This window comes from Babylonia areolata, chromosome 18, assembly GCF_041734735.1.
Source record: "Babylonia areolata isolate BAREFJ2019XMU chromosome 18, ASM4173473v1, whole genome shotgun sequence".
NCBI lineage: Eukaryota > Metazoa > Mollusca > Gastropoda > Neogastropoda > Buccinidae > Babylonia > Babylonia areolata.
The window spans coordinates 63,795,930-63,816,616 of record NC_134893.1 but is presented as its reverse complement, the minus strand read 5'-3'; the positions used below and the strand labels follow the sequence as shown (position 1 = coordinate 63,816,616).

The window sequence follows — 20,687 nt, the reverse complement described above, 5'->3', positions numbered from 1 at the left end:
CTGAGAACGAATAGTTCGTCTGTCGTCAGCTTCCCACTTCCGTTTCGCAAACATTGAGCTGGCCTTTTTTTTTTCTTTTTTTTTCTTTTTAAAGGGAAACTGGAATAACTGTGGGGAAAACTGAATACTGGAATGGTGAGACAGTGAGTGGAAAGGGGTGGTGGTGGTAAAAAAAAGAATAAAAAAAAAGAAAGAAGAAAACTGGGAAAAACACGAGAAACGGTGGTAAAAACGGGGAGAATATGTTGCCTGGAAATAAGCGCAACTGCAAAAAATCGGACGTGGAAAAGGGGAAAACTGGAAGAGAAATAGTATGAAAAAATGGGAAATGGGGGAAATAGGGTGGAAAACGTGTGAAAAAGAAAACGTGGAAAATGGAATACAGTTCCTCTCACGCACCACGTCAGGGATACCACACAATACATCACAGGAGGTGGGTACACATTCAGATTGGGATACCAAACAATACATCACAGGAGGTGGGTACACATTCAGATTGGGATACCAAACAATACATCCCATGAAGTGGGTACACATTCAGATTGGGATACCACACAATACATCCCAGGAGGTGGGTACACACTCAGATTGGGATACCACACAATACATCACAGGAGGTGGGTACACATTCAGATTGGGATACCAGACAATACATCCCAGGAGGTGGGTACACACTCAGATTGGGATACCAAACAATACATCCCAGGAGGTGGGTACACACTCAGATTGGGATACCACACAATACATCACAGGAGGTGGGTACACATTCAGATTGGGATACCAGACAATACATCCCAGGAGGTGGGTACACACTCAGATTGGGATACCAAACAATACATCACAGGAGGTGGGTACACATTCAGATTGGGATACCACACAATACATCACAGGAGGTGGGTACACATTCAGATTGGGATACCAAACAATACATCACAGGAGGTGGGTACACACTCAGATTGGGATACCAGACAATACATCCCAGGAGGTGGGTACACACTCAGATTGGGATACCACACAATACATCACAGGAGGTGGGTACACATTCAGATTGGGATACCAAACAATACATCACAGGAGGTGGGTACACATTCAGATTGGGATACCAAACAATACATCACAGGAGGTGGGTACACATTCAGATTGGGATACCAAACAATACATCCCAGGAGGTGGGTACACACTCAGATTGGGATACCAGACAATACATCCCAGGAGGTGGGTACACATTCAGATTGGGATACCAAACAATACATCACAGGAGGTGGGTACATATTCAGATTGGGATACCAAACAATACATCACAGGAGGTGGGTACACACTCAGATTGGGATACCAAACAATACATCACAGGAGGTGGGTACACATTCAGATTGGGATACCAGACAATACATCCCAGGAGGTGGGTACACATTCAGATTGGGATACCACACAATACATCACAGGAGGTGGGTACACATTCAGATTGGGATACCAGACAATACATCACAGGAGGTGGGTACACATTCAGATTGGGATACCACACAATACATCACAGGAGGTGGGTACACATTCAGATTGGGATACCACACAATACATCACAGGAGGTGGGTACACATTCAGATTGGGATACCACACAATACATCACAGGAGGTGGGTACACATTCAGATTGGGATACCACACAATACATCACAGGAGGTGGGTACACATTCAGATTGGGATACCAAACAATACATCACAGGAGGTGGGTACACATTCAGATTGGGATACCAAACAATACATCCCATGAAGTGGGTACACACTCAGATTGGGTAACAACATGTCTGTGTTCGTTTTTGGCGTTAATGCTAAATCAAGTTGAAGAAGAAAAAGAAGACTAGAAGGAGGAGAAGAAGAACTTTGGTTTGAGCAAAGACAACAAGTTCTTGTTTGTCGATGGCGGAGATGCCAAATTAAGAAGAAGAAGAAAGAGGAGGAGGAGGAGGAAGAGGAAGAGGAGGAGTAAGAGGAGGAGTAGGGTTTTCTAATCATTTAAAGTCTTCCCACACAATGCGCGCGAGAGTGAGAGGTGAATGGCTGACTGAAAAAAGAACATTTTTTTCGAAGCATTGCTTGTACTGCTATTGGGACTTTTGAAAATTGTAACGCGTCATGAACATCATTTTTTGTGGACGCCATGTGAGCCATCCTTCGTGGCTGTCATTCCGGTGTTGTGCATTATTTGCACGACGTTTTCTGGTTCAAAGCACAGACAGCAGTAAAGGAGGCAGGTGATAACAGGAGGAACTGCTTCAAAGCGATTTCTTCAGGTAAAAAAAAAAAAAAAAAAAAAAAAAAAAAAATCCCACCTCGTTAAAGCTCAGTGCGCAGAAGATCTTCGCATATCTTTCTTTCTTTCTGTCTTTCTTTTTGTCTTTCTGTCTTTCCTTCTTTCTTTCTTACTTACTGTCGTTGGCTGGCTGTGTGCCTGGCGCAGTTATTCAGAAATGTGTGGTATGAGAAGAAGGAAGACTAGGAGGGTGGTGATGGTGGAGGTGGTGGTGGTGGTAGGGAGGGCTGGGGGGCGGGGGTGGCCCTGTGGCCTCATTCATAACGGTAAACAAAGGAAGTATCACCGTCAGGGCTGGTCTCCAAGGGTTGGCCGAGGAACGAACACAGGGGCGACGTGATAGAATAAGGACAGCTGCTCTGTCACTGACTGCAATCTACACAGCTTTCTCCTTTTCCCTGTGGCAGGCGACATCGGAGACCCCCCCCCCCCCCCCCCCCAACCCCCCGCCTCCTCTCCCCGCAATCTCTCCCTCTCTGTCTCACTCTCCTTCTCGGTGTCTGTCTGTTCGCCTACACACACACGCGCGCGCGCGCGCACGCACGTACGCACACTAGCACACACGCATACACACACAGCCTGCTTTCGCAATAAACAAACTTTCTACTTTTCTGTTAGAAGGCGACATTTGAGATGATATTGCTGCAATCTCTGTCTCTCCGGCTATGTCTCTGTCTGTTTTTCTGTCTGTCTGTCTGTCTCTCTCACATAAACAACCTTACAAAACACGAAGTTTTCTTCTGAGGACAAACGGCTTTATTCCTGTCTTCACAATACACAACTTTCCACTTTTCTGAAAGCAGGCGACATTTGAGATGATTTTCCCACAATCTCTCTCTCTCTCTCTCTCCCCTGTCTCTCTCTCCCTCTCTCTCTCCCTCTCTCTCTCTCCCCCCTCTCTCTCTCCCTCTCTTTCTCTGTCTCTCTCCCTCCCTCTCTCTCTCCCTCTCTCTCTCCCTCTCTGTCTCTCTCTCTGTGTCTCTCTCCCTCTCTGTCTCTGTCTCTCTTCCCCTCTCTCTCCCCTCCCCCCCTCTCTCTCTCTGTGTCTCTCTCCCTCTCTGTCTCTGTTTCTGTCTCTCTCTTTGTCTCTCTCCCTCTCTGTCTCTGTTTCTGCCTCTCTCTCTCTCCCCCTCTCTCTGTGTCTCTCTCCCTCTCTGTCTCTGTCTCTGTGTGTCTGTCTCTCTCTCTCTCTCACACCCTCCCAACACACATACATGCTTACAAAAAGAGAGATTTACTTTTGGTGTCGTGTGTTTGTAGGGGAGGTGTTCGGGCACCTCTCCACAATCGCGTTCTGAAAGCATTATTTTAGGACCTGCTTGTAAACATCAGCAGCAACCTTACTGCTGCCAGCGCGCGCTGTGTGTGTGTGTGTGTGTGTGTGTGTGTGTGTGTGTGTGTGTGTGTGTGTGTGGTTGTGTGTGTGTGTGTGTGTGTGTGTGTGTGTGTGTGTGTGTGTGTGTACCTGTGACTGTGTGTGAGCGTGTGTAGATCTCAGTTTGAATTCCTGACCTTGCCTTTCTGCGTATGAGATAAAAAAACATAATTGGAGACAATGATATCCTCTCAGTGTGAAATACGTTTTTATAGGAGACTGGAAGCATTTATGAAATGTGGTTAAAAGCACTTGTAGAGCTCTGACAGACTCCCTCAGACACACTGGAGCCGATACCTGCTGTGTTCAGTCAACTCGCACTGACACAGCCTGCACAAACATACTTGTTTCTTTTTTTGGTTTTGTTTCTTGGAACCTCCATCCCCTCTTGAACAATGCAGTCTAGGATCCTGTGACTCTCACTTCAAAGCTGTTCCAAAGTTCTGGAATTCTTTCCTGTGTGACGGATGAGGCAGAGTGTACCTACCTCTTCTCTAACCTCTCCGGTTCCGGGTTCACATTCTACGTGAGTTTTTTTGAGCTCCCAGAAAAAGTCGTAGTCATTGTTTTTGCGTCTCATATAGTTGCTCTGGTTTCTGGTTAGCTGGCTGTATGTGCACTGAACGACATCTGCTATACATAGGAACACATGACTTGACTTGGCTTCTCTGTCGGGCGTTTGTTTCGCTCCAAACCCACTTTTGACAGGTCCTGTATACCTTACTTTGCCAGACGCCCAGCAAGTGGTGTATGGCCTTTAGATGACGTGTGGTGTGCAGGTGAGCTGAGCTTGTGTAGTGAGCCTGCCGGCTGAGGAGAGTGTTGTGTGCACATGGAGAAGCGAAAGTGATTATGAAGGAACATCTTCGGAATTTCCATCTGTGTGTGTGTGTGTGTGTGTGTGTGTGTGTGTGTGTGTGTGCGCGCGCGCGCGCGCGCGTAGAGGACGTTTGGATCTTCGACAAAGTGTGTGTTAAAGACCTGTCGACACGAGCCTGTAACGTGTATCAATGACATAATCATAGTAAGTCCATCCTTCAAGATGGAATAAAAAGGAGCATGGCATGCATCGAAAGTCTGCGTGTCGTGGGAATCTGACGCGTTCCAAAAGCATCAAGCATCGCGTAGACAGTCACCGCCGCGTTCTCTGAATGATTAGTGACAAAGAAGAAGAAGATGAGGGATAGTGTGAACAAAAACAAAGAGAAGAGGAAGGAGAGTGGTGAACTACATATCTTGACATGACAGTGAAATCTGTTGGGACAAAAAGTAATACAATACAATAACCTATGCTGCGACAAAAGATAATGCAATACAACATAATGCAATACAGTACCGTAGAAAAGAATACAATACAATACAATACAATACAATACAATACAATACAATACAATAACCTCTGCCGGTATGTGTGTGCAGATTGCTGAGGGCAGCGCTGTGATCACGTGAAGACACCAAGTCACGAGACGCCTTGAAAAACTTCCCAGCACCATGACCTTGACCTTGCTGCATGTGGTGCTGCTGTGGGGCCAGGTGGTGGGGCAGGTGGGGGCCACGGCCTTCCAGTTACCCCCCTTCCTGCAGAAGCTGAGCCAGCGGGAGGCGGGGGGTGAGGGGGAGCGGGTCTTCACCCTGCCCTCCCACGTGCTGAACGTGCCCAACATCCGGCGCTTCACGCCGCGCAAGAAGCACCTCAAGCCGCACAAGCTGATGCGGCGACTGCGCAAGGACTGGGACCCCTTCTGGATGTCTGCCGAGCGGCCCCAGGACATGGACGGCACGGTGGTCAAGCAGGCGCCGCCAGACCCCAGCCTGGTGAAGGCCGTGGACAGACTCAACTTCACCCTTCTGGGGCCCGACGGCCTGCACCGCGTCATTGACGACTCCGTGGCGCACGTGCTGGGGGCGTGGCTGCTGCAGAGGTCCACTTGCCACGTGCACTACGTGTGGGACGACCTGGGCGTGCTGTTCTGGCCGCGCTGGGTCCGGAGGGGGTACTGCCAGGCCGGGGCCTCCCCCTCCTCCTCCTCCTCTTCCTCCTCTTCCTCCCCCTTCCACGACGCCTCCTCCTCCTCCCCAGACCTCTCCGAGTCCTGTTCCTGGCCTCCCGGCATGCACTGCGTGCCGGCGGAGTCCCGGCGGATCCGGATCCTGCGCTGGCAGTGCCGGCACAACAAGGCCTTCAACAACTGGAACCCGCGCTTCCGGAAGGCACGGGGCAAGCGGCCCAAGGTCCCTGGGGGCGGGGAGAAGGGGGAGGGGCGGGGGGCGAAGAGGGAGAAGCGGGAGGTGAGTGCCCCCAGGAACCAGACAGGAGAGGAGGAGTCCAATGAGACGGAGAACTGGAGCAGGCAGCCCTTCAAGGAGAGGCGGAAAAAGCTCAGCATGCGGTGTAAGTGGAAGAAGACCCCCTACCCCGTCACTGATGACTGCTACTGCAGTTAGCCTTCGCCCCACTTCCTTCCTCCCCCTCTCCTCCATCCCCCCCCCCACCCGCCCCTTGTCCACCACGTGCAAACCCATGACGTCATCTTCGCACACCACGTGGCCTGCATTGACACTCATCGACAGACCATCTGACGACAAACTCTCACACAGCGTGTGGTTCTGTCGGTATTAATATGTGTTGGCGCCTGTGGAACTGTATAACATGCACTAACGGACTCCCGCATTTGGTTTTTGCCAAAGGACATGTGTTTGTGCCAGTTCAAAAACAAAACAAAAACAAAATCATTACAATAGTGAACAGATGGTAAAACCTTGCCGGCAATTCGACATAGGGATATTGATATTTTGTCAGTAAGTTTTTGATGATATGAACAGACTGATAATGATCGCGTGGTAATATTACCAATAACTTTTCAGTCGTCTATCCCACGTGTAATCAGTAAACTTCATCTTCGAAGCATACGTGTCTGGACTGGTAACGTGTGGTGTGACACAAGAAATGACAAAGCTGAGAGACCTTGACCACAACAATGGTGACTTGTCAGTTGTACATGGCCTCTTTTGACGGGCTCCATTCAGGCAACCTGATGTTTAACGCTGTTGGTGGTGAAAAAACTTAGCTTCATGTTCTTTCTGGAAATGTTTCTACACTGACTGTTGATTCTACACCACGGAGAAGGTCCTTCACAGATGATGTACTTTAACCCTCCTGCCCCCGTGTCATTTGTTTTAACAGAACAGCTGGGAATACGTCATGGGTGAATCTGGGACACGCTGAAGGGGTCTTTTTGTGATCAGAAACATATTGAAAGTGAAGAATGACGTGAAGACTTGATAGCTGCCCACGATCCAGAAATACGATGAAGCGTTTTATCCCTTGACAGATTGGCAGAGAAATGTGTTTTCGATAGTGTATCTCTCACACAGATAAATGCTTTTTCATAATGTATCTGTCATGTAGATGGTTTTTGACAGTATATCTCTCACACAGAGAAATGTTTTCGACAGTCTGTATCTCAAATAACTGGAATAAGCAGGTCAGCATTTACACTAACAACCAATAACCGACCAGGAAGCTTCCTGCGTTTTCACCCCCCAAAAAACAAACAAACAAACAAACAAAACAAACCCAAACAAACGAACAAACAAAAAACAAAAACAAAACAAAACAAACAAAAAACCCCTAACAAAACCTGTCAAATTAATTATCTGAGCATGATTAGTGAATGTGTTTGCACTCTTGTGTGGGGCTTACCATGTATATAAACCCGTGTCAGCAGCTGTACAAAAAGCCACTATATGTAAGACTGCCCGCGAAGCTACATGTAGTGATGTATGGTGATGTATATAATTTGTTCACTTCACGGTGCAGGACGCAGTTTTATCCACAAAACAGGACAAGCGAAAAACAACTATCAACCAGACGGACCGTGTCTGCGTCAACACACATCCATACAAAAACATGTAGATTAACATGTTTGTAGTATATAATTTACGTGTGATGTGTTCATGCTGTAGATGTGTGTCGATGTATTCTTTTCTGAGGAGCGCAGTTCTGCTGAAAACATTGGTTCGTTCTTTTGCTCATCAAACTGCGTGGCGATACGTTCTTTCTTCTGCTGGTCTACAGTTGTCAAACGTCTGCTCACAGCTGTTTTGTGTGGTGTTATTTTGTGTTTATTCCTTCAGTGTAGTGAAGGTGTGTGCACTGTCCAAATCACGTGTGTAGCTTCACCAAGACGACTGTTTGCTTCATGAGGAAACACACCATTCACCCCTCCCTTTTCAGGGCCAAGTCAGTAGTCTCCCTTGGTCATTGAAAAACATGTTCCGTTATCCACTGAGGTATTGTTAGATTAAATTAGGCCTGTACTGTAAAACAGTCTGTGTAGTATATGTCTCTTCCTGAATGATATAGATACAGTGTTATTTTTTGTAATGTCTTTTGTTGACTTATGTAATAGAAAAAAGTATGTTGTGTGTTAACTTTTTAATTTTCGTAAACCGGCTGCGTAGTAAATGTCTTTCAGTAGTTGACTAATGTTGTCTGTCACTTTTTGTGTACTTACATGGTAGTAAATGTCTTTTGTTGACTCATGTTATAAATCATGTTGTGTGTTAGCTTTTGCGTACGCAGTCTGTGTAGTATGTCCTTTGTACACAATGTTACTTTTTCTGCATGTAAACTGTGTATTAATTCTTGTAATCATCCAATCCCCCACCCCCTCCTCCATATCACTGATAGAGAAATGAGTCATTAGCCGTTTATTTTATTTCCTTTTGCGTTGCCTATCGTTGAGAAATTTGTCATATCCTTTAATGAGTTGTCTCGCCGCTTTCCATATATTTTCCACGTGTCACTGTTTCTCTTCTTCATCTTTCCCTTATCACCGTGGATGTGGGAGCATTGGACCCAGCACTATAGAACCCGTTAAACAAGAAGTATTTCAAGACAAATGTCCACGGTAGACTTGACCACTAGCTGTAAACTGCACAGATGAAAATTGCCATACACCGCAAGATGATGATTATTCCTTGACATTGTCCTCCAAGTTAGTTCTTGAGTCAAAACAGGAATGGAAAGAGAGCTGTGGAGTCTGTTATGATTCAAGACAGTTGTCAGCTCCATCTCAACATAAGGAAAGAAAATGACATGCATGTATAAACAGAAATGATGTGATTTGGTGCAAAGAAAATGCCAAAGTGGGCAAGTACACAGACTGAATGAACTGAGAGCACAGGTTCTCACTGGATCACCAAAAGAGAGAGGACAGTGTTTCCACTCATGGCTGGCAATAGAATAGAATAGAATAGAATAGAATAGAATATGTCTTTATTACCAAGTGTACCGGGGTCACAAGGAATATTGGGGGTGGGGGGGGGGGGAGGGGGGGGAGGGGGGGGGTCTGGGGGGGGGGGGGTGTACATAACAAGGTGCGAACATAAATCGAAAATCATACACAAACGCAGATACAGTTGAAATTAGGATACATACAAGTGCATATCAATATAAAAACTTGTGCATACTCACACATGCACACACACACACACACACACACATGCTCGCACACACACACACACACTCTCTCTCTCACACACACGTTTGAACAGAACCTGCATATTACATGTGGATGGGGCTGATGACTAGATCTTCAGGTAGATGGTTGTTGATTGCACAATTCTATTTATCATACTGGATTTGTTCGAGAGACAGGGCATTGACTGCTTTGGGAAAAAAGCTATTGGCGAAGCGATTGGTTTTCGTCCTTATACTTCTATACCGTCGACCAGAGGGGAGCATCTCGAAAATCCCAAAAGCTGGATGTGATTCGTCCTGGCTGATTGATTTTGCTTTTTTGAGTAGCCGCTTATAATTTATGTCGTCTAGAGAAGGTAGATCAGCCCCGGTAATCTTGGTGGCAGTTTTTACGATTCTGTTAAGGGCTGCAACTTCTGCCTTGGAAATGTTTCCGTACCAAACAGTAATAGCGAAGGTTAGCACACTTTCAATGACTGCTCGGTAGAAATCAACCATGATTTCTTTTTTAATTCCGAACTTTTTGAGGCGCCGAAGAAAGTACAGGCGCTGTTGTATACAATGTATACAATGGCAACATCTTCACGCCTGACTTCGTAATCCTCCCGTTAACCATTGCAAAGATAGACTTTTGAATAAGAGGGGAAGGAAAACAATGTTTGTGAACATTTAAAGGTGGAAAGTATGGCTTTTTCTCTGCAACGATATCAAATCCAAAGCTTGAAACTGCTTGACACTTTGAGAAGCATCACGTTATGAGTTCAAAAGTTGGCATCTAACACAATCTGTTTTTAGAAATGCTGAGTTGGATGCTCACTAACTGCGAGCACACACACACACACACACACACACACACACACACACACACACACACACACACACACACACACACACACACACACACACACACACACACACACACACACAAAGAGACACACCGACACACACAGACATACACAAACACAGGGAGACAGACAGACAGAGAGACAGACAGACTGATTGACAGACAGACAGACAGACAGACAGACAGACACACACACACACACACACACACACACACACACACACAGAGGGAAAAAGGGATTTATGGGGGTGGGTAATTAGCTCGCTGTGTTGTAATGCCAGCGTGAAAGGAATACCTCTGCTCTCTTGCAGTCAGTGAACATCTTTGATCAGTTAAGCCTTTCACCCCCCCCCTCCCCCTCTCCCTTCCCTGATCAACATTCCTCTCTGTCCCCCCACCCCCTCCCCCTTCCTCTCCATTCACCTCTCTAACGTGTGTTTCAAGAAGATAAGTAGATACATTGTTCTGAGAAAAAACAGCAAAAAAAAAAAAAAAGAAAAAAAAAGAAAAAAAAAGAGAGAAAAAACATGTAAGCAGTGCCGTGTCCTATGAGTTGATCTTCAAGACATGTACAGTTGACCTTACTGATATTCAGAAATGGATCAAGAATAAAATGGTCAGAAGTCTTCATGACGTGTGTGTGTGTGTGTGTGTGTGTGTGTGTGTGTGTGCACGCGCGCGCGCGCGAGAACGTGTGTGTGTATGTGTGTGTGTGTGTGAATGTGTGTTTGTCGTGTCTGTGTGTGTTAATGTATGTGTTAGTGTGTGTATGTGTGTGTGTGTGTGTGTGTGTGTGTGTCGTGTCTGTGTGTGTTAATGTATGTGTTAGTGTGTGTATGTGTTAGTGTGTGTGTATGTGTGTGTGTCGTGTCTGTGTGTGTTAATGTATGTGTTAGTGTGTGTATGTGTGTGTGTGTGTGTGTGTGTGTGTGTGTGTGTGTGTGTGTGTCTGTGTCTTTGTGTGTGTGTGTTTGTGTGTAAGTTTGTGTGTATGCGTGTGTATGTGCGTGCGTGCGTGCGTGCGTGTGTGTGTGTGTTTGTGTGTGTGTGTGTGTGTGTGTGTGTGTGTGCAAGCACCGTTTCTGTTTTCAATGTATATCTGAATGGTTGTGCCACTTGCTGCATACTGAGATTGACAGTAAAGCATATTTTGCTCTGTCCACGTTGAATTTCCTTCTCTTTCCACACACTAAGCATGGCATGGTGTGTAAGGTCATCTGTAACTGGAATTTGATCAATCATCTGTCAGTGCTCAACTCACTGCTCACTGCTCACCCACAGAATGGTTTCAAGAAGTTGACAAACATTAGAACATGTGCTTGACAGACAGACAGACAGACAGACAGACACACACACACACACACACACACACACACACATATATATATATATATATATATATGTATGTATATATATATGCACACACAGACAAACAGACAGACACACAGACACAGACACACACAGCACACACACACACATATGCACACACAGACAAACAGACAGACACACAGACACACACACACACACACACACACATACAAACTGACAAACTTCAAGTGGAAAGACGTTAAACTGAAGACGAACACACACATATACACACACTTGCACACATACACACACACAAAGTTTTTACTCCCTATTCACACACACACACACACACACACACACACACACACACACACACTCATTCAAACCATTTATGCCCCTAACCCTACACCCAATGTACACGTGACCAACAACTGGCACAGACTGTGAGTTAGGAAAGTTACGAGTTAGCGTCCACCAACTGACACAGGGTGGGCCTGACTGCTGGCTCTCTGATTCTGCCTCTTCACCCGTCACGGGAGAGGGAGGCGGAAATCACACGGCCTTGCATGGATTGTCGCCCCTGCATGGATTGGATTGTCGCCCCTGCGTGGATTGTCGCCGTGCGTCAATACGTCCTGCCAGTGCCTTCACTGCACACATTGTCTCCCCTCTGTACTGGTGCTGCTGTAAGGAGGGAGTGAAGAGTTGTGACGTCACTTTTACCACCCAGCGTAGAGTCGTTGACTAAAAGGCTGTGCCCTCGCAGATAAGATCACACACACACACACACACACACACACACCCGCACGCACAAACATGCACGCACACCCACACACACACACACACACACACACACGCCAAATACACCCGCACATATTATACCCCCACCTCTCCCATTGATTCAGTGGTTGCCCCGAAACTGATGGAGATGGCGACCACTACCCGCTCTTCAGGCCATTTCCATTGATCCTCCACGGGAAGTTCAGCATAACACAGCTGTGTGTGTGTGTGAGTACATGTGTACCATGACTCTCCGCTCCCCGCTGTCCATTCTGTCTGTTGATCACCTCTCATATCTACATGTCCATCATGCAGTTGACACCATCATTGTACTTTACACTACCAGCAGTGTCAGTATAATATGTTTCTGATTGCATTATTACCAGAAATACAAGCAAACAAAAAAACAAAAACAAAACACATACACAAAAACAAAACAAACAACAAAACAAAAACAACACAACACAACAGCAACTATATTTCTGATAAAAAGGAGATAATAAATATACATATTTTTTTCATAATCTTTTAAACGTCTCCATTCTCCTTCCATGCTGTCAGTGTCTTTGTTTCCTCCACGTTCTCGTTTAAAGGGAGATCATTTTATTACTGTCAGTTTGACATCAACGCAGCTGTTACAGACCATGAAGAAACGGGGACTGAAAACAAGCACGCACGTGCGCATGCACGCACACACAAACGAACACACACACACACATGCACACATGCACACACATACACACTCACACGCACGCATGCACGCACACACGCACACACAGACACACACACGCACGCACACCACACGGTATGCAGGCGTATACGCGCATACCCACACACTCCACAGAGAGAGAGAGAGAGAGAGAGAGAGAGAGAGAGAGTTTAAATGTGAATTCGAATGCGGAGAGAGAGAGAGAGAGAGAGAGAGAATTTAAGTGTGAATTCGAATGCGGAGAGAGAGAGAGAGAGAGAGAGAGAGAGAGAGAGAGAGAGAGAGAGAGAGAGAGAGAATTTAAATGTGAATTCGAATGCGGAGAGAGAGAGAGAGAGAGAGAGAGAGAGAGAGAGAGAGAGAGAGAGAGAGAGAGAGAGAGAGAATTTAAATGTGAATTCGAATGCGGAGAGAGAGAGAGAGAGAGAGAGAGAGAGAGAGAGAGAGAGAGAGAGAGAGAGAGAGAGAGAGAGACGGATACGGTTGATTTATTCATCAGGCCATAGACCCTATGAAGGTGTACACAAAGAACATTTTTCAATTGCGTCGTATTTGTTTGAATAAACACGAGAAAACCAAAATCATATAAAACACAGATACATTTGCAAAACATATTTCGAGGTTGAAATTTCTCTAAATTTGAATGCTTTGTACAGGAAAATGGACAAAGTCCACATATCATTTTGTGTTTTGGGCGACATCAATAAGCACAACTTGAATGTACAAGGTTGTCAATGTATATCTTTCTTGACCCTTTAAGAGCTGGAGAGAGAGAGAGAGAGAGAGAGAGAGAGAGAGAGAGAGAGAGACAGAGAGACACAGAGAGACACAGAGAGAGAGAGAGAGAGAGAGAGAGAGAGAGAGCATAGTACCGCAGTCTAAGGGAAGCAACTGCTAACATTCTTAAAAGCCGCCGTCTCATATCGATAGTTTCCCTTCCTCCACAAGTCCTTTCTGACACGCGAGCACTCCCAGTTCTTATTTGTCCATTCAATACAGTCTGGGAAATGCTATAGTCATGGTCACAATTATATGTATATCAGTGTCAAAGACAGAAACAGTCATGGACAAATTTTGCCAGCTTTAGTTGCAATATATGTATATATATATATTTTTTGCATATGGTCGATCAAATATGTGAGTATGCACGTGCGTGCGTGCGTGCGTGTGTGTGTGTGTGTGTGTGTGTGTGTGTGTGTGTGTGTGTGTGTGTGTTTGTGTGTGCACAGGTTCGCCGGACGTGGCCTTTTTCTATATTTCAGTCACTTGCCTTCCGTGTATATTCAATTTCTATTCTATTATTTCATTTAGATTTACCAATAGTAGACTCAGTCTGTCAACGCCACACCAGAGCGTATTGTCCCTATGAATGTCAGGAATCCCCTCCCCCCGTCCCCCCGTCTCCCTTCCCCCGGCCTCCCCCAACACGCCTTTTTCAAAGCTGACGTGGTGTAGCGTATACGGATCAATTTGCACGCTTTGACACCTCCTTGAAACTGAAACTGAAACTAATCAAGATTAAAACAAACCCCTCCCGTAAATAACAGAGACACCACTGAGCCTCACGGGGAGATATCGACCTTTTTGTTAATGAATTCCCGGTTCTTTTTTTTGGGGGGGGTCCAACTATGGGCAGGGTGATGTCCCGCTGTTCCCGGGGGACTGTGCCATCATTGTGTTGAGGACTATGACAGGGCGGCACGGGGGGCTCCCCTCCTCAGTCATCGCTCACAGCGCTGTGGGGGCAAATTGAAAATTTCACGTTCGGTGACAACGCTCTGCTGTTTTCTCGTGAATTAATCATCACACGGTGGAGTAATTAGGATGGAAAATAATTTTCTTTACGCACTTTGTTGATGTTGTCTGTTTTAGCTTTATTATTGATAAGAAGCTATTTTCTGCTGACAGTGGTGTTTCTTGCTGTATTTTGTTTTCGATCGTCGGCGTGTCTGTGTCTGTGTCTGTGTCTGTGCCTGTGTTTGTGTCTGAGTCGGTGCGTGCGTGCGCGCGTGTGCGTGTGTGAAACAACCCAAATACGTGAAATTCTGTAAAGTTAATGCACATGATGGTGATTATGCTGAAGATGATGTTGATGCTGCTGCTGCTGCTGCTAACAATGATGGTGATGGCGATAAGTGAATGGCGTCTTACAAAAACTCTCGGATGTGCAAGCAGAATTGGAGAAAGAAGCAATTCTTCGCTGACCACATCCTCTTCTTTGAACCATTATGAAACGCTCCATTAAATGGAAGCTTCACTTTACAGCACTTTCGACGACTATGAAAAATCATTCACATTTCAGTTAGTCCTGAGCAAGTGATTACAAAGTGATGGCCACCTGAAAGCTGCATGGAAGACTGACATGACAGTCAGTCACACTGAACAGCCAGCAGAAGAGTTCCCAGCGACAAGAGGGGTCAGCCTAGGCTGTCTGCTATTACCTCAGCTTTATCTCGTTGTCCGCCGATCTGTCACGCGAATCAGCCACGCCAGCTTTAGGAAGCCCCATTATTCTGTGAGACTGATGTGTTTCAGGATCCTGTGTCCTCCGATCTCAGCAGCCATGGTCTGCTGCCTCGGAGTTCTTCTGCGCGCACTGACATCACCTGACACAGGGACACAGCACTGAACAACACTGACATCACCTGACACAGGGACACAGAACTGAACAACACTGACGTCACCTGACACAGGGACACAGCACTGAACTACACTGACATCACCTGACACAGGGACACAGCACTGAAAACCTCTCATCAGTCACAGCACTGTGGCAACATGAAATTCACGTCTGACAACGCTACAGTTCCTGAACAATCATTACACGGCCTGAGAATTAGGGAAACTTACGCTCTTTGAGATTCTGTTTAGCTTATTTTGAAACTATCTGCTGACATGGGTTGATCGACGTCACGGTGTACTGTTCTGATCTTGCCCTGTTCTGACGGGGGACAGTCCGCGTGCTGTGAAACAACCAATCTGAAATTCGTAATGTTAATGCACAGATGGTGATTACTGAATGATGTGATGCTGAGCATGGCTAACAGAGGTGATGCGAACAACAATGCTTACAACTCTGAGCAACGATGGGAAAAGCAATGAACTATCACTGACACATCCCTTCTTTCGACACCATTGAACTCCATGAACATGGAGCTTCACTACACAGCACTGATGAATAAAATCACTACTTTTCACCTGACAAGTGAACAAAGGAATCCACTGAACACCTGCAGGAAGACTGATACAGCAATCACCTGACACAGGGGACACAGCACTGAACACACATGACATCACCTGACACAGGGACACAGAACTGAACAACACTGACGTCACCTGACACAGGGACACAGCACTGAACAACACTGACATCACCTGACACAGGGACACAGCACTGAACAACACTGACATCACCTGACACAGGGACACAGCACTGAACTACACTGACATCACCTGACACAGCACTGAACAATACTGACATCACCTGACACAGGGACACAGCACTGAACTACACTGACATCACCTGACACAGCACTGAACTACACTGACATCACCTGACACAGCACTGAACAATACTGACATCACCTGACACAGGGACACAGCACTGAACTACACTGACATCACCTGACACAGGGACACAGCACTGAACTACACTGACATCACCTGACACAGGGACACAGCACTGAACAACACTGACGAATGGGTTGATGCGATCGAACGCATTCTGCATTTGCATGAGAAATTTAAAAGAAAAAGAAAATAAAAAGTGAGAGGATTTACAGGTGGAGGAGGAGGAGGAGGAGAAGAAGAAGAAGAAGAAGAAGAAGAAGAAGAAGAAGAAGAAGAAGGAGGAGGAGGAGGAGGAGGAGCAGGAGCAGGAGAAGAAGGAGGAGGATGAGAAGAAGAAGAAGAAGAAGAAGAAGAAGGAGGAGGAGGAGCAGGAGCAGGAGGAGAAGAAGAAGAAGAAGAAGGAGGAGGAGGAGGAGCAGGAGCAGGAGAAGAAGAAGAAGAAGGAGGAGGAGGAGGAGAGGGGATGGTATTTTTAACAGGATTGAGAATCAGGCACACAGAAGGCCTTTTTACAAATCTCTTCATTAAACTCAACAGGGTAAAAAAAAAAAAAAAAAGACAAAAACGACGAACCTGCACAATAATCAAAGTAATTTGCATCAAATTAACATAATGTGGGTTGATTCACACACACACACACACACACACACTCACACACAAACACACACACACTGCCATACACACTGACCATTGGCGATGACGATAGTGGTGGTGGTGGTGGGCAATAATGAAGATGAAATAAATGAAAGCACTTGCGTAAGTGCGATTGTGTGTGCGTACGTGTGCTGAGCGCACGTGTGTGTGTGTGTGTGTGTGTGTGTGTGTGTGTGTGTGTGTGTGTGCAAGGTGAGACGACGGTTGGGGATTTGTGGAGGTAATTTCCCAGCTCTGGTTTATGATGATGATGATGTTGAATGAGTCGCCGTCCACCAGTGTGAAAATAATTGGTGTTATCCAGTTTCTGAGAGACAGACAGTGAGAGAGAGAGAGAGGGAGAGAGAGAGGTGGGGGTGGAGGGGCTCGGGGGTGGGGGATGTGGGAGTGAGGGGGGGGGGGAGCAAGGAAACTGAGAAAAAAACAGACAGACATGCAGACGGACGAACTGCAGACAGACAGGTAGGCAGAGCGAGCGAGAGAGCAAGTGAGAGAGAGAGAGAGAGATTCAAATGGTTTAACTCTTTCATCGCCAGAGGTGCAGAGCTAGCTCACTGTACAAACCAGCTGAGCAGCAGTACACTTCTGTCTGAACCAGCTGTGCAGGAGAGGGAAAACTGTGTCTCCACTAACCCACTTTAAACTGCCACAACTTTCTTTGTACTTAGATGCAAATTATGATAAACATTTTATTTGTACTTTTGAGTAGTTTTCACATAATTGTATTCTTATTTGGTTTGAACATATGATACACTATTTCAAGTAGAAAAACAAGAAAGGCAAGGCCATCAAGACTCACTTGTGATACACTTTAAAAAAAAATCCAAGCTTTTTATGTATTGAGTATAATGCATTTACTGTTATATTTATATTTTTTGTATTCTCTAAACTTGGCACTTTGATCTGATATTCGACCCAACCAAAGATCTATCATTATTATCATTTTTTGTTCAAACAGGAACTTCTTTTGCTAAGCATGGAAGTTTTATTTATTGCAAACGTTTTGGTGTAGGCAGTAAAACAAGGGAAATTACTCTGCTGGGAACTTAGTTTGCTTTAAACTGATCTTTCTCATCTTAAACATTACATTTTGAAATTATACTCAATACATAAAAAGCTTGCATTAAAAAAAAAAGTGCATCACAAGTGAGTCTTGAAGGCCTTGCCTCTCTTGTTTCAAAATGTAATGTTTAAGATGAGAAAGATCAGTTTAAAGCAAATTAACTCCACTAGCATTACATAGTAATTTCCCTTTTTTTCTATCTGCACCAAAACGTTTGCAAAATAAATAAAGCTTCCATGCTTAGCAAAAGAAGTTCCTGTTTGAGCCAAAAATGATAATAATGACTGCTGTAGCTGTTGGGTCAGAATATCAGATCAAAGTGCCAAGTTTAGAGAATACAAAAAATATAAATATAACAGTAAATGCAGTCTGCATATAATTAGGCTTCATTCTTTATTTTTTTGTGCCCATCCCAGAAGCGCAATATTGTTTTAAACAAGATGACCGGAAAGAACTGAATTTTTCCTATTTTTATGCCAAATTTGGTGTCAACTGACAAAGTAGTTGCAGAGAAAATATCAATGTTAAAATTTACCACGGACACACAGACACACAGACACACACACAGACAACCGAACACCGGGGTTAAAACATAGACTCACTTTGTTTACAGAAGTGAGTCAATGAACACAGAGACCGGGGAATACAACTGGAAACATAGACGTAACACAGTGTAATAAAATATGCACTCACCTACGTGCAAGATATGAGAAGAACACACACACACACACACACACACACACACACACACATACAGAGTACCACCAGCAATTCCATTGGGGGAAAAAAACACCACACACACACTGTATGTTGCAAAACTGGAAAGTTTCATGGTTCCTTTCACAAATGTCTTTGTACATTATTAAATAATGTATTTGTGTCAATTTGATATTGCAAACAACAGCAACAACAAAAACAACAACAACAACAACCCCAAAACACACACAAAAAAAATCACTGCATCATATTTGGAAAGACCAACACCACACTGTATGTTGCAAAACTGGAAGGTTTCATGGCTCCTTTCACAAATGTCCTTGTACATATTGTTAAATGTCTTTGTGTCACTTGTCAATCATTCTCGACTGGTCTGGCGAATTCTTCTCCACTGTCACTGTCAGCAATCGGGCACCCAGCGTCCGAATTATCATCTAAACTCATTTGCAGTGCTGCCGTGGTGTTGTAAAGACCCTTTCGTTGACGTGGAAAATAATTGGTGTTATCAGTTTCGGAGAGACAGACCGTGAGAGAGAGAGAGAGAGAGGTGGGGTGGAGGTGCTGGGGGTGGGGGTTGTGGGGGAGGTGAGGGGGGGGGGGGGGGGGGAGCAAGGAAACTGAGAGAAAAAAAAGACAGACAGAAAAGCAGACGGAAGAAACTGCAGGACAGACAGGTAGACAGAGCGAGCGAGGAGAGCAAGAGAGAGAGAGGAGAGAGATTCAAATGGTTTAACTCTTTCATCGCCAGAGGTGCAGAGCTAGCTCACTGTACAAACCAGCTGAGCAGCAGTACACTTCTGTCTGAACCAGCTGTGCAGGAGAGGGAAAACTGTGTCTCCACTAACCCACTTTAAACTGCCACAACTTTGCTTCTACTAAGATGCAAATTATGATAAACATTTTATTTGTACTTTTGAGTAGTTTTCACATAATTGTATTCTTATTTGGTTTGAACATATGATACACTATTTCAAGTGAAAAATGAACACAGAGACCGGGGAATACAACTGGAAACATAGACGTAACACAGTGTAATAAAATGTGCACTCACCTACGTGCAAGATATGAGAAGAACACACACACACACACACACACACACACACACACACACACACACACACACACACAGTATCACCAGCAATTCCATTGGGGAAAAAAAACACCACACACACACTGTATGTTGCAAAACTGGAAAGTTTCATGGTTCCTTTCACAAATGTCTTTGTACATTATTAAATAATGTATTTGTGTCAATTTGATATTGCAAAACAACAGCAACAACAAAAACAACAACAACAACAACCCCAAAACACACACAAAAAAATCACTGCATCATATTTGGAAAGACCAACACCACACTGTATGTTGCAAAACTGGAAGGTTTCATGGCTCCTTTCACAAATGTCCTTGTACATATTGTTAAATGTCTTTGTGTCACTTGTCAATCATTCTCGACTGGTCTGGCGAATTCTTCTCCACTGTCACTGTCAGCAATCGGCACCCCAGCGTCCGAATTATCATCTAAACTCATTTGCAGTGCTGCCGTGGTGTTGTAAAGACCCTTTCGTTTGTTTCCTGAAGTGCTGACCATGCTTTGACGGGAGAAATCTGTTTGATAAATTCGGAAATATTCGACAACATGCGTCAACTTGCATCTCAAACGTAGAATCGACGTTCCGGAAACACGCCGCGGCGGTGAACATTTCGAACTTGTGTGGTTTCACGAAAAGAAGAACGAGCGAGGTTGGTAACTCTAGTGTACAAGTCGCCGGTCGGCGCCTGAGGCGTTGAGCGTACAAGTCGTCAATCGGATTAATGACTTGAGCAATATGCTCATATCACCAGGGGGAAAACACGCTTCCTCCACCTCTCTTCC

General features: G+C 45.2%; 1 protein-coding gene across 8 annotated transcripts in view; it reads left to right on the top strand.

Annotated features, from left to right (window-relative positions):
- LOC143292999 (uncharacterized) overlaps window positions 1-20,687 on the top strand; it is an 86,525-nt gene that overhangs the window by 27,069 nt on the left and 38,769 nt on the right. For 4 of the 8 annotated variants that reach the window (XM_076603771.1, XM_076603775.1, XM_076603772.1 and 1 more), the window contains exon 2: window positions 5,101-9,002. In XM_076603771.1, coding sequence (XP_076459886.1) covers window positions 5,173-6,126 — 954 coding nt within the window. In that variant the 5' untranslated portion in view covers window positions 5,101-5,172 and the 3' untranslated portion in view covers window positions 6,127-9,002. Of the gene's footprint in view, window positions 1-4,428; window positions 4,461-4,574; window positions 4,706-5,100; window positions 9,003-20,687 lie in introns of those variants that run through there. The other 4 variants (XR_013056702.1, XR_013056703.1, XM_076603774.1 and 1 more) reach the window with 3 other exon arrangements.